The 23,259-nt window shown below is 39.1% G+C and overlaps 1 protein-coding gene across 4 annotated transcripts in view; it reads right to left on the reverse strand.

Moving 5' to 3' along the window:
• The window catches only part of ZNF169 (zinc finger protein 169), a 37,734-nt gene that overhangs the window by 9,311 nt on the left and 5,164 nt on the right, over window positions 1–23,259 (reverse strand). For all 4 annotated transcript variants that reach the window (XM_014466785.2, XM_006101433.3, XM_006101431.3 and 1 more), the window contains 3 exons: window positions 17,996–18,082; window positions 7,921–8,047; window positions 7,366–7,461 (listed from right to left, as the gene is read on the reverse strand). In XM_014466785.2, the coding sequence (XP_014322271.1) occupies window positions 7,366–7,461; window positions 7,921–8,047; window positions 17,996–18,028 (256 nt within the window). In that variant the 5' untranslated portion in view covers window positions 18,029–18,082. The remainder of the gene's footprint in view (window positions 1–7,365; window positions 7,462–7,920; window positions 8,048–17,995; window positions 18,083–23,259) is intronic.

Consider the following 23,259-nt stretch of genomic DNA (forward strand, 5'->3'; position numbering starts at 1 on the left):
CCCTGTGGGGGGAACCGACCACCAGGGGGCAGCTCCTGCATTGAGCATCTGCCCCTGGTGGTCAGTGTGCATCATAGCAACCGGTCATTCTGCCGTTCAGTCGATTTGCACATAAGGGCTTTATTAGATAGGATTAGTTAAAAAGGGGACTTAAAATTCCATGTACAAGCCCCTGTAATTCTCCTATCCTTCCAGTAAAGAAACCAAATGGAAAGGATGGAGATTTGTACCAGATCTCAGTGCTATACATAAGATAGTTATTCCAAGACACCCTGTGTTCCAAATCCACATATTTTATCAGCCATTCCTTGGACTGCTGATATTTTTTCAGTAATAGATTTATGTAGTGCCTTTTCTAGCATTCTAATAGAAAAAGACAGTGCATTTTCTCAATCCATTAAGAAAATTCTGTACAGGTTTGAATGTTTCTTGTGTTGAGAGTCTTCTGTATTAAATATGGTGACTGAGTTAAATATTGTTAATGTTGCCCTTATGGGAACCAATTTAACCATTTGTCTAATAAGAATATTCATCATAATTTTTGTGCTTAGCTAGTAATATGGCACATTTTAGCTAAAAGTGATTTGGAATTCCAATGTCCACTTTGGATAACCCTAAACTTTAACATGGTTTTAAACTATGGTTCTGTCTACCTGATGAAAAATCCAGAAGTTCCTGAATAAAAGCACAAATAAAAATAAAATTTAGCAAAATAATGATTTTCAGTGAATCAAAAAAATTCCATGATGTAGAGGAAAATCAGCTCATAAACTCTTGAAAAATCTATAGCTGCTCTTGGGCTGATTGATTATTGAGATCAATAAAAGTACATCAGTAATTGTACATGAACTCAAAACTTTCCAATACAAAGAGAAAAACCAATGCCTAGTGGCTCATTAAGGAAATGTTTCCTTCTGCAGCTGCTGGATGTAGTATAAAAGAACAGCTGTGAGTTAAGTGACTAACCTTAGACACTGGCTCACAAGAGGAATGCTTGTGCTGTCACTGCTTTTAAACAATTTAAAGAATTTTAAGACTTGGTTCACAAATGTAAAAGGTGGATGTTTTCAATGTTAATCAGAATTAGTCCTTAGAAATTGGAAAATTTTCATAATATGCCATGTCCATGATTTTAAGACAATATAAAAGAAATGCTAACATATAATTAATTTTATGTATCAACTTAGCTGGTCACCAATGTTTAGTCAAACATTATTCTGGGTGTTTCTGTGAGGGTGTTTTTGGATGACTTGAACATATATATAGGCGATTGCCCTCCCTTATGAGTAGCCTCATCCAATCAGTTGAGGCCTGAATACAACAAAAGGTTGACCCTCTTCCAAATAAAAGGGAATTCCTCTAGCCCAGTGGTCAGCAAACCGCGGCTCTCGAGCCACATGCGGCTCTTTGGCCCCTTGAGCGTGGCTCTTCCACAAAATACCATGTGCGGGCACGCACGTACAGTGCGATTGAAACTTCGTGGCCCATGCGCAGAAGTCGGTTTTCGGCCTGGGCGAGTCTATTTTGAAGAAGTGGTGTTAGAAGAAGTGGGGGGTGTAGGTCGGTCAGTCAGTCGGGCGACGGGAGATGACGGGAGACGCGGCGCAGGCGGGCCGCAGGATATGCAGCGCGGGGGGAGGCACGCGTGATTCGTGCACGAGTTGAGTGAGCCAGTCAGTCAGCAGTCTCAGTGCAGTGGTTAGTGCTAGTCGCGTCCGCAATTCGCGCACGGGTGACAAAAGTACCTACTCGAAGCATAAAGTTATCTGTATTTTTCCAACCAGCTGCAAATCCTACAGGTATTTTTGTCATCAATTTAAGAATTGTAATTATTTTGAGTTGGTGGCTTTATAATTATTTTGTGTTGGTGGCTTTATTATTATTTTAGCAAAGGCCAGCTTAGGAGTACCCTAATTAAGTTAATAACAATGTACCTACCTGTATAGTTTAAGTTTAAAAAATTTGGCTCTCAAAAGATATTTCAATCGTTGTACTGTTGATATTTGGCTCTGTTGACTAATGAGTTTGCCGACCACTGCTCTAGCCTGTCTTCAAGCTGGCACACAGCGGGAGGAGGATGCTTTGTTTTTTCCTGCTTTTGCACTCAAACTGAAACACATCTTCCTGGGTGTCACGCCTGCTGGCCTTTGGACTGAAACCACACCATCAACTCTCTTAGGTCTTCCTATGATTCCATAATCAATGAAAACCAATTCCTATAATACATTTCATAGTGTGTGTGTGTGTGTGTGTGTGTGTGCGCGCGCGTGTGCCTAGACATTTCTTATAAAACTACATATACAGTTACCTAATGCCCCAGTGTACTGGGTTGACAGTATCCTACCAAAACTCATGTCTACCTGGAACTGCTTGCATTAAACACCTCAATCTTACCAACCAGACAGATATTGCTAGAAACTATCAGAATAGTCAAAAGAAAAAATAGTGCTAACACCAAATGCTGGCAAGAATGCAAAGAAAGCCGAAACCGGTTTGGCTCAGTGGATAGAGTGTCGGCCTGCGGACTGAGAGGTCCCGGGTTCGATTCCGGTCAAGGGCATGTACCTGGGTTGCGGGCACATCCCCGGTGGGGGATGTGCAAGAGGCAGCTGATCGATGCTTCTCTCTCATCGATGTTTCTAACTCTCTCTATCTCTCTCCCTTCCTCTCTGTGAAAAATCAATAAAATATATTAAAAAAAAAGAATGCAAAGAAAATGGATCACTCAAACATTTGCTAATAGGAATATAAAATGGTATAGCCATTCTAGAAATGGGCATGGCACTTTTTCTACAGAACTGAATATGCCACTACCATGTGACCCAGCAGTTGCACTGTTGGCATCTACCCCAGAAATGATAACCTTATGTCCACATAAAAACCTGTACACAGATTTTATAACTGTAAAAAACCCAAATGTCCTTCAGTGGGTGAAAGGTTTAACAAACTGGTACATTCATACCATGGAATACTACTCAGCAATAAAAAGAAGGAAATGTTGATGCATGCAACAATTTGGATGAATCTAAAGAGAGTTATGCTGAATAAAAAAAGGCAATCCCAAAAGGTAACATATGGTATGATTTCTTTTATATAACATTCTTGAAATGACAAACGTATAGAGACAGAGAACAGATTAGTGTTTGCCAGAAGAACAGGGGAGAAGAGGGAATTGGCTGTGGCCATAAAAGGGTAGCACAAGGGATCATTTTGCTGGAATTCTGTATCTTTGAATCTAGTAGTACTTATATGAATATACATGGAAAAATTTTCAGAAAACCACACACAGAGAGAAGAGTGAAGGTAAAGCTGATGAAATCTGAATAAGGTCTGTGCATTGTATTAACAGAAATACAAGCCTGGTGTAGCAAGAAAAAAATCAATGCAGTTCACTAAATTAAAAAACTAAAATAACTCTCATCCAACAAGGTCTAGGAGAGAATTTTGTGAAGCTGATAAAGGGCAGCTATAAAACTTACATTTAGGAGGAAAGCATTCCTCATAAGACCAGGAGCAAGGAAAGGATGTCACTCTGACCATTTAAATTCATTCATTGCACTGAATGTTCTTGCTGTGCAATGAGGCAAGAAAAAGAAGTTAAAAGATATACTGAATGAAAAGAAAACTATACTTATTCACAAATAATAAGATCTATGTAGGAAATCCTATACAGTAAAAAAAAAAAAAAAAAGAAAAAAAAGAATATGAAAAAGCTGCTAGGACTAAGAAGTAAATTTTGCAAGTTTACCAGATACAAGATCATTATACATAAATTAATTGTATTTCTATGCACTATCAACAAACAACTGAAAAATGAAATTTAAAAAGAATTTAAATTGCATCAAAACAGAGGGGTAAATTTGACACAAGATGCATAAGACCTGTGTACAAAAACTATAAAACAATGCTAACAAAAATTAAGAAGTATCATAAAAGTGAAGTGATATACTCTGTTTATGTATTGGATGGCACAGTATTATTTACATGTAAATTCTCCACAAATTGATGTAGATTAAACTCCATCCCAATCAAAAATCCCAGTAGACTTTTTTTGTGTGAAAATTACCAGGCTAACTCTAAATCCACATGGAAATGAATAAAATCTCTAATAACTAAAGCAAATTTTTAAAAAATGTTGGAGGATTGGTACTAAGTTTTAGCCTTATTATAACACCACAATAATCAAGACTGTGGTATTGACATCAAGATATACAAAGAGAAGAGTGGGAAAAAACAGAGTCCAGTTATAGACCCATACACACATGGTTAACTGATTTACCACGAAGGGAATAGGCAATTCAAAAAATAAAGGGTTGTCCTTCCAATAAATGGTGCTGAAAAATGGATATTTGTAGACAAAAAAAAAAAGACTTAACTACCTAGTATAAAAATTTATTCAAAATAGATAATAGATGTAAATGTAAAATAAAAATCATTAAACTTTTAAAAACAAAAAAAAATACATATGAAATCTTTTTGACCTTTAGGCAAATATTGTTTAAATATGCCACCAAAAGTGAGACTCATGAGAGAGAAAATTGACACTTGCATTTCAAAAGTAAGAATTGCTCTTTGAAAGACTACTAAGAGAATGAAATGCAAGCCACATTTCAGAAAATATTTGCAAATCAAATATCTGATCATGGATTTCTATAATGAATATAGGAAGAGCTTTCAAAACTCAATAATAAAAGATAAGAAACCAGTTTTTTAAATGGGTAAAAGATTTGAGAAGACATTTCACCAAAGAAGATATACAGATGGCAAATAAGCACATGAAAAGATCCTCAACATCATCAATACCACACAGCTAGAATGTCTAAATCTAAAATAATACTAAGTGTTGACAAAGATGCGGAGCACCTGGAATTCTGCTGGTGGGAATGTGAAAAGGTGAAGCCACTTTGGAAACAGTTAATATAAAATTTAACCTTTTATATTAGTAAAAAATTAAATATACACGTATCACATGATTCAGCCATTCTAGTCCCAACTATTTATCTGAAAGAAATTAAAGCATATGTCTACACAAAGACTTGTCATGAATATTCACGCAGGCTTTATTTGTATTTGTCAGAACTGGAGACTACCCAAAGTCTTTCGATAGAATAGTTGAATAAATTGTGATATCAAGAAATTAACTACTGATCTATGCAACACTATGCATAAGATTCAAAGTAATTATGTTAAGTGAGAGAATCCACTATGTATTCGGTATTCAATTCCTATGAATCCCATAAAATGCAAACAAATCTACAATGATAGAAAGCAGGTCAGTGGTTTCCTGGAAGTGGGAAGGGAGGAGAATGAGGCACAAGGAAACGTTGGGGTGATAGGTATGCTTGGGTTTTTTGGATCGTGGTGATGAATTCATAGATGTAAACATACATCAGAACTTTTAACCAAAGTTTACCATTTAAATATATGTAATTTATTATACTTTGATAATATTCCTTATAATTATCCCTTAACTATTGTACCATAACATATTTTTATATTATACTATAATTATAGATCATAAAAAATATTTTTAAATTAAATTAAAGCGATGAACTTACTGTAAAGTACAAGTCCAGATGTATGGTTGTATTTAGATGCAAAAAAAAAAATTTAACAAAACAAAAATAAAATGCCAGGAATGTTGAAAATAAAACAATGAAAAAAGATAAATGATGAAAAAATTTATCCTTACCTTCCAACATTCACATAAAATTAATTCCAGCTGGATTTTAAAGACCTATAATGTTCACAGAATTTATATGGCATTTCTACCATATAAAATTTGCATTTCTACAAATCAGTAACAGAAAGAAACAGCCACATAAAAAGGAGGAAACACCTTGAACAGGCACCTCACAGAAGAGGAAACACCAATGGCTAACCAACACAGAAAAGATGCTCATGCGCACAGGAAAGCAAACCCCCGTGAGGCTGCAATGCAGACCAGATACAGCGGTAAAAACGAGGTCTGACAGCACCTAGAGCTGGTGAGGGTGTGGAACAAGCTCTCAGCACTGCTGCTGGAGTGTGAGTGGCATCACAGCTTCAGGCACAATGTGGCACAGCCTAATCAGGTTGCGGCCACTCGTGCCTATGAACCGCTACTGCACTTGCTCCTACGTAGGCATCTGGAAAAACTCTTGCACATTTTTCCAAGGAAGTAACAAGAATATATAGCAACATTGTGTAACAGCCAAAAATCAGAAATACCTTAACTCTCTAAAAGAAAGGAACTTCAACTGCATTAAAATAAGAATATTCATATAATGGAATCATGTAAGTTTTTAAAAATATGAACTAAACCTACACATTATAATGTGAGTCTCACAGAAAGTGGGTGAAAAGGCATGTTCCGGAGGGATGTGTGACATCACCATATTATATGCAGAGAAGATTGCAAACATACAAAACAACACATTATATCAGCAATTTTAAACCTTTTTCAACTCATGGCAAACAAACTACTAAAATGCTGCAGCACACCAAATATTTATTTTTTGCCAATCTGACAAAAAAAGGTATACTTTTGATTCATTCACACCAGACAACTGTTGTGTTGGCTGTTGTCATTCTTTTATTTGGCAACCTAAGGGAAAGAGGTCAGTGCCCCTGACTAAATAGTCAGGTGTTGCATGTGGGGCACCAGTGTGCACAGGCAAGCGTGGCTCAACCTGATCAGGCTGTGCACACTGTGCCTGCAGCTATGATGCCGCTCACACTCCAGTGCTGCTGCACACGGGTTGAAACTGCTGCTCTATATGGCTGAAGAACCATCAAATGGGAAATAAGGATAAAGGCAGGCATGGAAATGCTGATGCAGGCACTGGGTTCTCAGGGGCAGGGTGGAGGAGCGAAATACCACCAGGGAAGCTACAGGGCTGGTGCCTGGACTTAGAACGTCCGTCAGGCTACAGGGAAGGCACAGTGGCACTCACTGAAAATTCTTTATACCCGGTTGTAATCTTAAATAATGCATCATAAAATAAAAAAATGTTAATAGAATGTATGACTAGAATCAATGCACAAAAATGTTACCAGGTTAAGAATAGTAACAGGACACTGTCTAGCAGGGGCGGATGACTTAGGCTCAGATGGGCAAGTTATATAGAAGATCAGGCCCAACAAGAAAAGCCCAAGAATAGGGAGACCCTAGGTGTGCTGGAGAAGGGCTGCCAAGTGAGCAGTGATGCTCCCTGGGGGAGGAGGGCAGTGTGCCAGGGAGGCCCTCTCTGTGGTGGGCAGGAGGGCATGGAAGGGAGGGCTGGAGAAGAGCTTCCCACCAGGAGCTCACAGATGCTACTCCTTCCTCACCCGCTGAGCACCTCACTGGCCTGTGTCCTTGTCTGCTTCGTGCTTCTCACTCACCTGGACAGAGTTCCAGAAGGCATTCGCTCTCCTCTCGCCAGGGCTCGTCCCCTTGCTCCAGTTGTGTGATGAATTTTGGTTTGGAAAAGGCAATTCCTACTCACAGGAAAAGAAAGCAAGGTGACCGTGGGTTAGTGGATTAAAAGGCAATCAGAACTTAGAGTCAGCTGGGAACGCAATAACCCAGAAGGGGGTGAGGAGGCACACAGGAGGGCAAAGGCTCTCTGAATGCTAACAGAGTGACTAAGGAGGGGTAATTCTGGGCCTAAAAGCAGGACACTCATTCTCCCCTGTGCTGGATTGAACACAAATATTCCCCCATTTGCAGCACCACCTTTTGGGAGGAAGGGGCCTGGAAACAGTCACTTCTGGAATGAAATGCAGTAAGACACCACATTCACACCTAACTAACTTCACTATTTTCAAAGCTAGAGAACCCAGACAGTTCCTGGGGATGCAGGGAAAATATTAGTTTTCTTTCTCAGCCAAAAGCCTGGTGGCTGCTGCCTAAATGACCACACACAGACTCCAAGACCTGAAAAGGGCTGTCCTTACCTAGCGACACCAAATGGCTGTAGGTCTCCAGCATTACATCCCGATACAGGGTCCTCTGGGCAGGACTTAACAGCTTCCACTCTCTCTCGGTGAAGGCCACAGCTACATCTCTGAAGGCTATTATTGTCTGTAATAGAAACACATCCTGCTCACCCAGGAGCCAGCCACACCCACTGATCAGTTCACCTACGCTACTAACCAGCACTGAGGCAGCAAGAAGGCTGGTGTGGGGCACCTGGATGAGATCCATTGATCCTGCTTCTAACCTGAACCCTGATGCCATGTGTCAACACTACAAATCCCCTGCCCACGTGGCTGGTAAGTCTATTTAGGCGTTCTCTGTTCTGCTCTGCTGATCTCTATGTCCGTGGCACTGTCAACAACAGTGTTGATAACTGTAGCTACACAGCAGGCCTTGGAATCAGCCAGGGCAATTCCTCCAACTTCATCGTTCATTAAAGGTATTTTAGCTATTCTAGGGCATGTGCCTTTCCATATACATTTTAGAATAATCTCATCTATAGCAACCAAAAAAAAGGTTACTGGAATTTTGACAAGATTTGCATTAAACCTGTGTATCAATTGGGGGAGAACTGACATCTTTACTATGTTGACTCTTCAAGTCCATGAACTCATGTTCTTTTGATTTCTTTAATCAACATTGGGGGTTTTCGGCATACAAGTCCTATATATGTTTTGTTAAGAATTTCTTCTTTTTAAAATTATATTTTTCGTTTCAGTGGCCATATGTTCATTGTTATGATACAGAAGTACAACTGTTTGTATGTTTATCTTGAATCCTGCAACCTAGCTGAACTCACTTGATAGCTCTGAGTATTTTTTCTCCTAGGTTCCTTTCGATTTTCTACATAGACAATTATGGCATCTGCATATAGGAACAGGTGTATTTCTTCCCTTAGAATCTGTCTGCATTTCATTTCCTCTTCTTGCCTTTATAGTAGCACTTCTGGCACATTAATGAATAAGAGTGGTAAAAGCAGACCTCCTTGTCTTGTTCTTGATATAAGGAGAGAAACTTTATATCTCCAGCATTAGGAATACTGAGATACCACATCACACTCACTAGGATACCAAAGAAACAGAAAATAATAAATTTTTGGCAGGGAGTGGAGAAAGTGGAACCTTTGGGTATTGCTAGTGATAAAAGTAAAATTGTGTTTTCTATGGAAAAGAGTTGGGCATTTCCTCAAAAAGTTAAACATACAATTTACCATAGGGGCCAGCAAAGAACTGAAAGCAGGGACTCAAACAGATAGTTATACACCAATGTCCATAACAGCAATATTCACATTTGCTCAAGTATGTACAGATAATTGTATATTATTCAGCCTTAAAAAAGGACATTCTGATACATGCTAAATTATGGATTAACCTTGAAGACACTATGCTATAATAAAGTGAAATAATCCAGTCACAAAGGACAAATATTGTTTGATTCCACTATAACAGGTACATAGAATAGGCAAATTCATAGAGACATAAAGTAAAATAGAGGTTACCAGCAACTGGGAAGAATGGGAAATGGGGGGTTATTGTTTTAATGAATAGACTTTCACTTTGGGAAGATGAAAAAATTTTGGAAATGGAGAATGACAGTTGTACAACACTGTGAATGTACTTTATGCAACTGAACTGGACAGTAATTCCTCATTTAACATTCTTTATAGGTTCTGTGATTTTTAAGCAAAATGATGTATCATGAAACCAATTTTACCATAGGCTAATTGATATAAACCAGAGTTAAGTTCCTATGGTAAATCATCATTTTAACAAAATGACATTGAACCAAAACACATTATTCAAGGACCTGATATATATTTAAGAATCATTCAAATAAGAAATTTTGTTATATAAATGTTAGCAATAAAAAATTAGCTATAGATTTTTTGTAGATGTCCCTACAAAATAGAGCAGTTGCCATCTGTTACTACTGTTCTGTGCTTTTCAGAAATGGTTGCTAAGTTTTGTCAAATATTTTTACTGCATTGACTGATGTAATCATGTGGTTTTTTTCTTTAGTCAATATTGTGGGTTACATTAATTGAGTTTCAAATATGGATCCAGTTTTGTATCCTGGAATAAATGGTCCTTGGTAATGGTACACAGTTACTTTTATATATTGTCGAATTCAATTTGTTAATAATTTAAGGATTTTCATGTCTATATTCATGAGAGATGTTGATCTCGTTTTAGATTTCTCTGTTGTCGTCTGCTTTTTATGTCAGCTTAATACCTGCCCCATAAAGTGAAATGGAAAGTGTTCCCCTCGCTTTGTTTTCTGGAAGAAATTATATAGCGTTGGTACTAAGCCTCCTTTAAACAGGTGGCAGAATTCCACAGTGAAATCACCTGGACCTATAGCTTTCTTCTGTGGGGGGTTTTAAATTACAAATTGGACTTCCTTAAGTGATATGGCTGTTCAAATGATCTATTCCGTATCGGGCAAGTTAAGGTAGTTTTTGTTTTTCAAGAAATAGGTTCATTTCATCGAAATTTTCTGATGGCTAGAGTTGTAGTAATATCCCTTTTTAAATTCTTGACACTGGTAATTTGTGTCTAATCTCTTTCTTAGTCTTGCTCAATGTTTGTCAATTTTGTTTTCAAAGAAGCTCTCATTTCACCTTTTTTCTCTATTTTTATTTTTCAATGTTATTGTTTTCTGCCTTTATAATTATTATTTCCTTCCATTTGTTCACTCTGAGTTCATTTTGCTCTTATTTTTGTAGTTCGTAAGGAAGCCTTTAGTAGGTTCTTAAGGTGGAAGCTTAGATGACTGACTTAAGACATCTTCTGTTTTCTAACATATACATTTATTTAGTGCTATAGGTTTTACTCTCGGGACTCCTCTAGCTGCATCTCACACAGTTTGATATATTGCATTTCCTTTCCATGTGTGTTCTTATTTCCCTTGAGACTTCATTGTTTTGATTCATGGATCATTCCTTCTAGTGTGTTATTTCTTTTCTAAGTGCTGAGAGATTTTTCTGTTAACTTCCTCTTAATAATTTCAAGTTTGATTCCATTGTGGTCAGAGAACACGCTTTTGTATGATTTCAATTTGTAAAAGTTTGTTAGAGTAAACAAATTTTTATTTTGTATTATGTGTTGTTTTACAGCCCAGGATATGTCCATAAGGTATATGTTTTTGAGGGCACTTGAAAAGAATATGTACTCTGTTACTGTTGGGTGGAATGTTCTGTAAATGTTGATTAGATTCTGTTGTTTGATGGTGTTGATAAGTTCTTACTGATTTTGGGTCTAGCTATTCTATCTTTGAGAGAAAGGTAGTTATGTCTTGAATTGTTGAGTTGTCCATTTCTCCTTTCAATTTTCTGTTCTCATATTTTGAAGCTGTTATTTGATGTGCATACATTGAAGATCATAATGTCCTCCAGGTGAACTGACCCTCTGTGTCTGGTAACTCTCCTTGCTTTGAAGTCTACCTAACCTTGTATTCATATAGTCACTCCTGCTGTATTTGATTAATGTTATATGATGCACCTTTTTTATCCTTGTGTTTTAACCTGTCTACATTGTATTTGACGTTTCATTTAGATAGCACATATGGTGGTTGTTTTAATCCACTGTGCCAGTCTCTCAGTTGGTGAGCATTCTAATTTTGTTTCTCAGTTTTCTTTCTTTTTTAAAATTCTTTATTGTTTAAAGTATTACATGAATCTCCTTTTCCCCCCATTGACCTCTCCCCAGCTGCTCCCACTCCCCAGCACAAGCCCTCACCCCCCTACTGTCTGTGGCCATTGGTTTTGCTCATATGCATGCACACAAGTCCTTTGGTTGATCTCTTACTCCCTCACCCCCTGCCTTCCCTCATAGGTTGTACAGTCTGATCGATGCTTCTATGTCTCTGGATCTATTTTTGTTCATCAGTTTATTTTTTTCATTATATTCCACAAATGAGTGAGATTATGTGATATTTATCTTTCTCTGACTGGCTTATTTCACTTAGCATAATGCTCTCTAGTTTGATCCATGCTGTTGCAAATGGTAAGAATTCCTTCTTTTTTACAGCAGCTTAGAATTCCATTGTGTAGATGTACCACAGTTTTCTAATCCACACGTCTGCTGATGGGCACTTAGGCTGTCTCAGTTTTCTTATTACTGACTTCTGGTGGGTTACTTGAGCTTTTTCAAAAATTGAATTTTGATTTATCTATAGTTTTTTAGTATATCTCTTTGTATAGCATTTTTAGTGGTTCTAGGGGATACATTATGTATATGTAACATCAATTTCCTACTCATGTCATTTTACCAGTTTGAATGAAATATAGAAACCTTATTTCCCAATACATCCTCTTACCCTTCTTACTTAAAATGTAACTTTCTTAAGTACTTCCTTTGTATACATTTAGGATCACATCATCCATCTAATTATTTTTGTTTCAACCACCAAAATTACTTTAGAAAACTCATGTATAGGAGGAGTGCCTACTGTATTTACCCTATTTTTCCTTACTGTGTTCTTTTTCATCCTGATTGCATCAAGGGTTCCCAAGACCACCCTTAGGTTTGATGTTCACTACAAGGACTCACAAGACACACCATATAGTTGTACGCATGGCTGCAGTTACAACAGAAGGATACAAAGCAAAATCCACAAAGGGAAATGGTATGAGAAACAAAGTCTGGAGGAAACCAGCAACTAGCTTCCAAGAATCCTCTCCCAGTGGAGACACACCTGGCGCACTAAAGTCCTCCAGCACGGCCATGTGACAATATGTGTTAAATGTTGTCTCACAATAAAATTCATAAGAGGCTAAGTATTCAACTTTTTAGTAGGAGCTGGCCCAGAGGCACGCTCTGCCTAGCACATATTATAAATCGAGGTCCCAGAAGGAAAGCAGGTGTTCAGCATAAACCAACCCACTGCATACTTTAGGCCCAGTGAGCCATTCATATCAGTTCTGGGAATGTTGCCAACCCTCCTGAAATGCAAGGTCCTGAAGCCAGCCAGAGGATGATCTAGCCAACAGGACTCTCTAAGGATAGAGGTATCAAGCCTGCTATGTTAATTCTTTACTGTGCACAGATGTTCCACGGTTCCCTCTTTTATTGTTTCCATTTGTTAATAAAATTGCCTTATTCATTCTCCTGGAAACAAATTCTCAGTTTCTTTCATCTGTGAATTTCCTGATCTCCCCCTTCATTCATGAAAGATATTTTCATTTGCTACAGGACTTGGCATTAACAATTCTTTTCTTTCAGCTCCTGAAAAACATTGCACCCTTTCCATATAACCTCTGTGGTTTCTGATGAGAAATCCACTACCATTCTAACAGTTTTTCCCCCAATGAGAAAACTGTGTTATTTTTTTCTGGCTCCTTTCAAGGTGTTTTCCTGATCTTTAGTCTTCAGAAGATTCATTATGTGTCTTGGCATGGATTTCAGTGGGTTTATCATGTTTGACATACACTTGCCTTTATGGATCTGTAGGTTTACATCTCTTGCCATATTTGGGGGATTTGCAGCCATTGATTCTCTAATACTTTTTCAACCCTGTCCTCCTTCACGTCTTCTCCAGAACTACAATGGTACACGTTAGATATTTTGTTATATTCCCACAGTTCGTGTAACTGTTCATTTTTTCTTCAGTACATTTTCTCCAAGTTGTACAAATTGAGTAATTTATATTGTTCTATCTTCTAGTTCACTGATTTCTGTTCCCTTGAATCTGCTACTGAGCTTTTCTTCAGGTATGCATTTTTCAGTGCTGAACGTTCCATATGCCTATTCATAATAACTTCTGTTTCTTTGCAGAAGTTTTCTAATGTTTCATTTATCTTAAGTGTGTCCTTTTAGCTGTAGATATCCAGTTGTCCAACTGAATGGACTTGGTACTTTTCCAACTGAATGGACTTGGCACCCTTGCCAAAAATCAGCTGACTATATATGTGAGGATTATTTTTTTCTGAGCTCTTAATTCTTCTCTGTCATCTATATTTTTATCCTTTTGGCAATACAACAGTTTTCTGTTTGTAGCTTGGCACTAACTATTGAAATTAGGGAGTGTGAATCCTCCAATTGTTCTTTTTCTTTTTAAACTGGTTTTGGCTATTAAGGGTCCTGTGAGATTCCAAATGAATTTTGGGACAGGTTTTTCTATTTCTGCAACACACACACACACGGGATTTTGATAGAGACTGGATTGCATCTATAGATCACTTTCACTGCTGCTGTCATCTTAGCAATATTGTCTTCCAATCCATAAGCATGGGGAGACTTTCCACTGATTTAGGTCATTGTATTTGCAGCAATGTTTTGTAATTTTTAATGAGCAAGGCTTTTGCTTACTTGGTTAAATTCACTGCTGAGTATTTTGTTCTTTTTGATGCTATTATAAATAAAATTTTAAAAAGTTCTTGTTTAGATAGTTCCCTGGAAATGTACAGAAACACAACTGACTTTTGTATGTTGATTTTACATCCAGAGTTTCACATTCAGTGTATTCATAGGTTTCTCTCTACTCCTATGAATTGTCACTTGTGGATTCCCTGACACTTGTTGTAAATTTTGACTAAAGGTTTCTCCACAGTCACGAGATTTATGGGGTGCTATGGACCGACTGTGTCCTCCCAAAATTCATATGTTAAGCCCTAACCCCCAATGTGTGTATATCTGGAGATATTGCTACCACTGTAATTAACCTAGTTATTAACAACAGGAAAGGGGCAAAAGGGACGAACAAGAACAACTGCATAGTCCTCTGCAGCTCTATGGGGTCAGCTTTTTTGGGGTCTCCCCTCCCTGCAAAGCCAAATATTATAGGTATGTCATTTGGGCAGCTTCACCAGGAAGCTAAAGCTTTACACTCCCCAGGGAGCCACCAGCCTATTCCCCACAGATCACTGGGGGATGGGACTGGACAGGGAGAATAAACACATGCCCAGTAAAGTTGGGCTGACACCAGGAAGGAACTTGCCTGTCAGTCTCACCTGGGAACAGGCCACTGGTCAGAATGGGCGTGGCTGCTGTAAGGGTGCTAAACAAGAGTTCCTTCTCTCTTTTTTAAAAAAAAATATATTTTATTGATTTTTTACAGAGAGGAAGGGAGAGGGATAGAGAGTTAGAAACATCAATGAGAGAGAAACATCGATCAGCTGCCTCCTGCACACTCCCCACTGGGGATGTGCCCGCAACCAAGGTACATGCCCTTGACCGGAATCGAACCTGGGACCCTTGAATCCGCAGGCCAACACTCTATCCGCTGAGCCAAACCGGTTAGGGTGAGTTCCTTCTCTTATGCTCCTGGAACTCTTACTGCTCCAGGCGCGCTCTCCTGCATTTGCCCCCATGGCCCATGGCCCACGGCCCACGGCCATGTGGACACCTACACACAATGGACTAATGGACAGCTGCTAGCCTGATGCTGGACTGGGCCCGGTTCCAACATGGAAAGAGATCTCTGGACTCTGACTCTGCTTCTAGCTCTACTCAAACCCCAGCTGCACTTCTTCTGTAACTGGACTAAGGGAAATGGGACTTGGGAAATCAGGATTGTAATTCAATGCAAATAAAAATCACTCATTCTCCCATGTGAGTCTCATAAAATTCTTTTTCTTGAGATACGGTAAGAACTCCACCCCCACCACCCAGTGGGGAAGAGGACACCCAATTTCTCCAATAACAATATGGCCCCCAAGGAAGTAAGGTTAAATGAGGACATAAAGGGGTCTCTGATACGATAGGCAGGTGCCTTACAAGAAAAGGAAGACACCAGAGCTCGTTCCCTCTCTGTCTCTGCCATGTGAGCACATAATGAGAAGACAGCCATCTGCCAGGAACCCAGTCAGCTGGCACCTTGATCTTAGACGTCCCAGCCTTGGGAACGAAGAGAAAATAATTTCTGTTGGTTAAGCCAGCAGTTTGGTATTTTGTAATGGCAGCCCTAGCCGACTAATTCCGATTTTGGTTATGAGAGTGGGGCACTACTGTAACCTAAAAGTGTGGAAGCAGCTTTGGAACCGTGTGATGGGTAGAGGCTGGAAGAGTTTTAAAGTGCATATTAGCAAAACCTGAAGGGAATGTTGGTAAAATACAATATTCCAATTTCTCCTTTCAGGAAAAAGCCCTGAGCAGAAATGGCTAAGTGTCATGTTGTATGTATATATAGGTATAATATTCTATATAATTCAGGTCTGACACATACAAAGTATCTGAAAATGCAATTTAAAGAATCCGAAAATATGTAATTTCTATACCTCAAATAACAAACAGCAAAACAAACCCGTTTGGAAAATTAGTTAATATTTGGTCTCTTTATGAAACAAGTATGTTGAGTGCCTGACACTCTTCCAGTTATGGAAACCTCACCTTAAAAACTAACCCACTCAGATGCTCTTGCCTGGTATCAACTTTTCACAAGGAAGCGAAGGAAAGGAAACACTGTTGGTCTTAGACAGGATTAAGTTCAGGGTATGCTGAGGATCCCACAGGAAGTGGCAGAGTAGGTATGGGGAAAGTAAGCTGGCACAGCATTTCATTCTGGCCAAGAATGCTTCTCTATTCACACTATAAATCAGGGGTCCTCAAACTATGGCCTGCGGGCCACATGCAAATACAAATATTGTATTTGTTCCCATTTTGTTTTTTTAGTTCAAAATAAGATATGTGCAGTGTGCATAGGAATTTGTTCATAATTTTTTTTTAAACTATAGTCCGGCCCTCCAACGGTCTGAGGGACAGTGAACTGGCCCCCTGTTTAAAAAGTTTGAGGACCCCTGCTATAAATGGTAAAGTGAAACGTACAAAAGAAAAGTTTCCCTCTTACATTAGGGAACATTCTGAATTGTATGCACTATATACACATTTTTTTTTCTCAAAGGTATAAAAGATTTGACAATTGAGGGACACACAGCTCTCAATGATGTCTGGTAACATCAAAACCAAAGATTTGTAACTTATACAGTAATAGGCAAATATCTACCCTATGAGCCCAGTATTAACATGAAGTTCAGATATTGCAAAAAAAAAATCTGCCTTATTTCTAGAACAGGCAATACAAATCTGAATGAGCACAGCTGACGCGACGTTGAGTGACTAGTATAACCAGCACAGAGTGCCCACAGCATCTATGCAGGTGGCCAGGAAATGTCAACTGCATCTGATTATGAAAGTTCCCACGCTGCCTGAGAGATTAGAACATCTTTCTATTAGGTTATATATCCATTCCATTATATATTTCCAAATCCTTGGTTTCAACGTGGCAAACTCTTTCTCAAAATCCTTCAAAGCCCATCTTGCTCCAAGTTCAAGTCCATACTCCTCAGCCTGGCTTTCAGGAGTCTGAACTGTCTCCACCCAGGCTCAGGAGATGACGGCAAAGCCTTCAGGGGCCGGGCAAGTAAGAGTGAGAGAAGCAGGCACTTGGCCTTGGGGTGAAGGGGCGCAAGGGGCGCAAGGGGCGTGACCACACAGTGGAGACGCTGTTTGTCTCCAGCCACGAGCCATCTGCCCAAGCGTGTAGCTGTAGGACAGTGGGAAATAATCTCTTCTCAGAGAAGCTGGCAATCCAGACCTTTAGGTGTAATCTTCCAATTTGTGGAAACTCATTTAAATATAAAGCATGTGTCCAGCCAGACTAAATCTGAGTCACAAACGAAAACAGTTCAGCACCCTTCCCTCTACACAGAGAAAAGCAGCTCCAAGCTTCCCAAATGGTGAGTCGCCCAGACTGAGACACACTATGCTTCCAGCCTTATTTCAACAGAAATGCCTTCCCTCAGCTCTTCAACTTGCCAAGTCCATGGTGGGGAGGCGGAGGAGGCAGTCACTTCCTCCCTCGACAGCGTTCCTCCACTTTATGAGGCCCTGGGAATCACTGGGCACTGAAGCACCAATGTCCAGTATTTTTAATTTAACTTCAATCAGTTTTCTACTTGGTGAATTCCTGAGTCGTGAATGAAAAGGCTCCAGGTAAGATGGGCCACACCCCCAAGGTCAGGGTAGGGTATTGCCTAATACCAGCAAGGTATTAATTAGGACAAGAAAAGGCGACGGGGCCATCCTGCAAGAGCTGGAAAGAAATTTCAGGACTCACCTTATCCCTGGTTGTCAGGAGCCCTGGAGCCATACTCCTGGTCGCTGAGTGCTCTTCCTAGAGAAGAGGCAAGTTGCACAGGCAGAGCTGGGGAAAGAGAAGAGCAGCGGAGGGTGCTTAGGAGGAAGGTCCCATCTAGCATCCCAGGTCAGCCCGAGTGAGGGGAGGTATGGAAGGCAGTAGCTCATCCTTAACCAGTGTCCTATAAATAGGGCCCCAGAGCTGGGCCACCAGTGGGCTCAGCCCCAATGCCTGTTTGGGAAATGAAGCCCACAGCGGCTGGTGAGACTTTGTCACTGTGTGGACTCAATTAAGAGGAAAGGGCCTCAGAGTGGCCACAGGTGAGCATTCACATTGAGAAATAAAGTGACTATCATAGTGAAAACAGAAGTTCCACATCCACGTCTGCCCTGAGGCTAAAGGACAAGGCCCAGGAAATTAAAAATAGAGAGCACTACAGGCTCCACAGAATGCAGATTTGGGGGGACACTTGAAGCAGGGTGGAAGACATAACCTATTTCAACCTCCCCTCCACTTATATATCCAAGATTAGCTTCCCAAGAATTGAAATATGTCTTGATTAAGAATGGGCAGTTGGCAATTGGCCCAGATCTTCAACAAATCAATTTCATAAAGAAGTTTTTAACAGGAGAGATTTTTCTTAATACCAAGCTGCATAGGAGATAAACCACTCATCAGATGTCATGTATAGGCCTTGTTTGCACAAATGAACATTTTGGGGACTATGAATGACAACTGGGTATTAAATGATGTTAGAGAATTATTGTGAATATTGTTTGGTGTGATCATGATATTCTAGATATAGAGAAAATGAGTCAAGAAATGCGGTCGAAGTACTAAGAGGTGAATTGACATATTTGTAATTTTCTTAAAATGTAAAGCCTTCAACAAGTTAATAGCAGAGGCAGGAAGGGAGAGAAAGAGAGTGTAAGCTGGAGTGTACAAGCACTCTTATGGAATTAAATGAAGATGAGGAGACATCGATACATGCAAGGTGAGGACCTAGACTTCTTTTAAAAATATTTTTCCATTGATCCTTAAAGAGAATGGATGGGAGGGACCAGGGAGGGAGAAACATCTACTTATGTGAGAGAGACACACTGACTGGTTGCCTCACTCACACGCCCCAACCGGAGCCAGGGATTGAACCTACAACTGAGGTACATGCTCTTGACCAGGAATTGAACTTGTGACACTTCTGTCTGCAGACCAATGCTTTAACCAATGTGCCAAATTGGCTAGGGAAATGTTTAGACATTTTTGAGGCAATCATGGAAATCTGAACACTGACTAGATATTAGATGGCATTAAGTAATCAGTATTAATTTTATTAGACTTAGGAAAAGAATGGGCTATGCCCACTGTCTCTCCACCTCTCACTAGGAGGGAGGCCTGTCCCATGTGGGATACCATCGCCCATCCCCTTCTGAAGAGCCTAAGCAACCGAACAACTGAATGACCGGTCGACCGGTTGCTATGACACACACTGACCACCAGGGGGCAGATGCTCAATGCAGGAGCTGTCCCCTGGTGGTCAGTGCATTCCCACAGCCAACCTCCTGCGATCCCTCCCTCCAGCCGGCCAACCTTCCACAGTCCCTCCCCGGATCAGCCCAATGTGGGGCAGGCCAGCCGGCCAACCTCCCACTGCCTGACCAGGGGGAGGGACCATAGGAGGTTGGCCGGTCGGCTCCCTGATCAGCCCTGATTTCTGGCCAGGCCGAAGTACCCCACCCATGCACGAATTTGTGCACCGGGCCTCTAGTGCTTAAATAAAGAGTGCAACGTCTACAGTTAACATCATATTTAATTATGAAAAACTTTATGCTGTCCTGCTAAGATCAGAAACAAGACTAGGATATCTGCTCTCAGCACTCCTATTCAATATCACACTAGAATTCCTAGCTAATGTAAGAAGACAAAAAAAGGAAATAAAAGATAAACAGATTGGGAAAGAAGAGATAAAATTGCCTTTGTCTGCAGATGACCAGATTGTCTATGTAGAAAATCCCAAAGAATAAACAAGAAATTTCTGGAACAAATGATTACATCAAGACTGAGGATACAAGGTTAATATACAAAAGTCAACTGCTTTCCTATATACCAGCCATCAACAAATGCAATGTGAAATTAAAACCACTAGGACATTTCTATTAGCTCCCAGTAAAGTGAAATACTTAGGTATAAATCTTTTCAAAAAATTGTATGAGATCTAGATGAGGAAAACTACAGAACTCTGCTGAAAGAAACCAAAGAAGATCTAAATAAATGGAGAAGGACAGTCCATATCATGGAAAAAGAAACTCGGTATTAAGATGTCAGCTCTTCCCACTTGGTCTATACACATTCAACAAAACCATCATCAAAATCCCAGCAACTTACTTTGAGTAGATTAATAAAATGGTTCTACTAGTAAAGATGATATAGAAAGGCCAACACAATACTGAAGAAGAACAAAAGCAGAAGACTGGCATAACTGGATGTCACAACTGAGTATAACGCCACAGCAAATATATATATATATATGTTGGTAGTTAAAAAACAGTCATGGGGATATAAATTTAGCATATTGCAATACTATGTATGGTGCCAGGTGGGCACTGGAAATATCGAGGGGACCACTTTGTAAAGTATATGATTGTCTAACCACTATACTGTACACTTACAACTAATACAAAATAATACTGAATGTAAACTGTAATTGAAAAAAATTTAAAACAGATAAAATAATAAATGGAATAAAATGATGAACACGGAAATAGACCCACACAGATAGAGTCAACTGATCTTTGACAAAGGAGCAAAGAAAATTCAATGAAGAAAGAATTGTCTTCTCCATAAATGGTAGTACTACTGGAATAACTGAACATTCACATGCCAAATAATAAATAAATAAATAAGAAATAAGAATCTAGACACAGATCTTATACCTTTCATAAAAATTAACTCAAAATGGATCACAAACCTAAAGACAAGATGTGAAACAATAACTCCTAGAAGATAACATGGGAGAAAATCTAGGTGACCTTGGGTGTGTCAATGTCTTCTCAGATAGGACACCAAAAGCACAATCCATGAAAGAAAAAAGTTGGTAAGCTGGATTCTGTTAAGATTAAAACCTTTTGCTCTGTAAGATACTGGTAAGAAAATAAAAAGTCAAACCACAGAGTAGGAGAAAATGCCTGAAGAAAAAAATGACTGAGTGAAAAAGAGAAAAAAATCATAATCAGAGTTAAGGAACGCACTATACTTCCCAGTAAGTGAAAAAACAAACTGACAGTAAACAGTAAGGAAACAGGTTTGAAAACACTATCAAGCAGTATTGATCTTATTTAAATTTATAGAACACTAAACCCAAGTGCAGAAGTACAAAACAAGGTAAATGACGTTCACAAGGTAAATGACGTTCTGAGGCATATAAAACAAGTCACCAATTTCAAAGGACTACAAGTAAAGAGTATGTTCTTTGCCCAAGACAGAATAAAAGTGGAAATCTGTAACAGTGAGATCTCTAGAAAGACCTCCATAATTAGAAATTAAGCAATACTGGTCTAAAGGAGATATGGATGAAAACAAATATTCCAAGGGACATGAAGAAATGTTATGAACTGAATGATTCTAATAAATACATGTCAAAACATATCACAACTAACCACATTTGTGGCATGGAGTTATGGGCTGTAGTGTGTCCCCTATCAAATTCATATGTAAAAGCCCTCATCCCCCAGTACTATAGAATATGACTGTATTTAGCCATAAGTTGTTTAAAGAGGTAATTAAGTTAAAATGACATTATTAAGGTGGGCCTTAATCCAATATACTGGTATCCTTATAAGAATTTGAACAGAGATTTCCAAAGAGAAGATGATGTAAACACAGGGAGAAAGCCATCTATAAGCCAAAGAAAGGCTTCAAAAGAAACCAACATTGCTAAAACCTTGATTTTTAACTTCTAGCCTCCAGAATTGTGAGAAAATAAATTTCTGCTATTTAAGCCACCCCATCTGTGGTGCTTTGTTATGACAGTTCTAGCAAACTAATACAACAGCTGAAGCTGTTCTTAAAGGGAAGGTGATATTCTTAAATGAATGCACCAGAAAAGGAGAAATTTTTTAATTAAAAAAAAAATTAGCTCACACCTTTTTTTTTTAAATATTCAAGGATATTTTTTCCATTGATTTCTAGAGAGAGTAGAAGGGAGGGAGGAGGGGGAGAGAGAGAGAGAAACATTGACATGAGAGAGATACATTGATTTGTTGCCCCCCACACGTGCCCCTACTGGGGCTGGGGAACCTGCAACCGAGGTATGTGCCCTTGAGTGCCTTTGACCAACACTAACCACTGAGCAAACAGGCCAGAACCAGCTCACACCTTTTAAGAAACTAGGAATGAAGACAAAACTTTAGCAAGAAGATAATAAGTAATAAATAGGAAAAATTAATGGAATGGTCAATAACACCAAAAGCACAAATAGGCAAATGAGGCTAAGCTTAAAAACTTCTGTGCAGCAAAAGAAACAACACAGTGTAAAGGTATAGTACAGGATGGGTCAAAATAGATGCAAGCCATATACCATATACGGGGTCAATATCCAGAATATTAAAAGCACTTCTACAACTCATTAACAAAAAAACAAACAAAAAATAACCTGACTAAAAATGGGCAAACTACTTGAATAAACATTTCTCCAAAGAAGAGAAACAAATGGTCAATAGTGCATGAAAAGATGCTAAACATCATAAATTATCAGAAAAATGCAAATCAAAATCACAATAAGACAATCTCTAGCCCAACAGGAGTGACTCAGTGGTTGAGCTTCAACCTATGAACCAGGAGGTCAGGGTTAGTTTCCCAGTCAGCATCCCCAATGGAGGATGTGCAGAAGGCAGCCCATCATTGATTCTCTCCTATCATTGATATTTCTATCTATCTCTCCCTCTCACCTCCTCTCTGAAATCAATAAAAAAATATTTTTTTTAAAAAAGATACCATCTCTACCTGTTAGAATGGCCATTACACACACACACACACACACACACACACACACACACACAGAAAATAAGTTTTACAAAGAATAGGAAAATACCCTAGTCTATTGTTGGTACAATTGTAAAATGGTGCAGCCACTATGGAAAACAGTAGAGAGGGAGGTTGCTCAATAAATTAACGATAGAAGTATCATATGATACATTAATCCCACTTCTGGATATACACCCAAAGAAATTAAAAAACAGGATCTTGAA

Source organism: Myotis lucifugus, unplaced genomic scaffold (assembly GCF_000147115.1).
Source record: "Myotis lucifugus unplaced genomic scaffold, Myoluc2.0 scaffold_360, whole genome shotgun sequence".
NCBI classification, from domain to species: Eukaryota; Metazoa; Chordata; class Mammalia; order Chiroptera; family Vespertilionidae; genus Myotis; species Myotis lucifugus.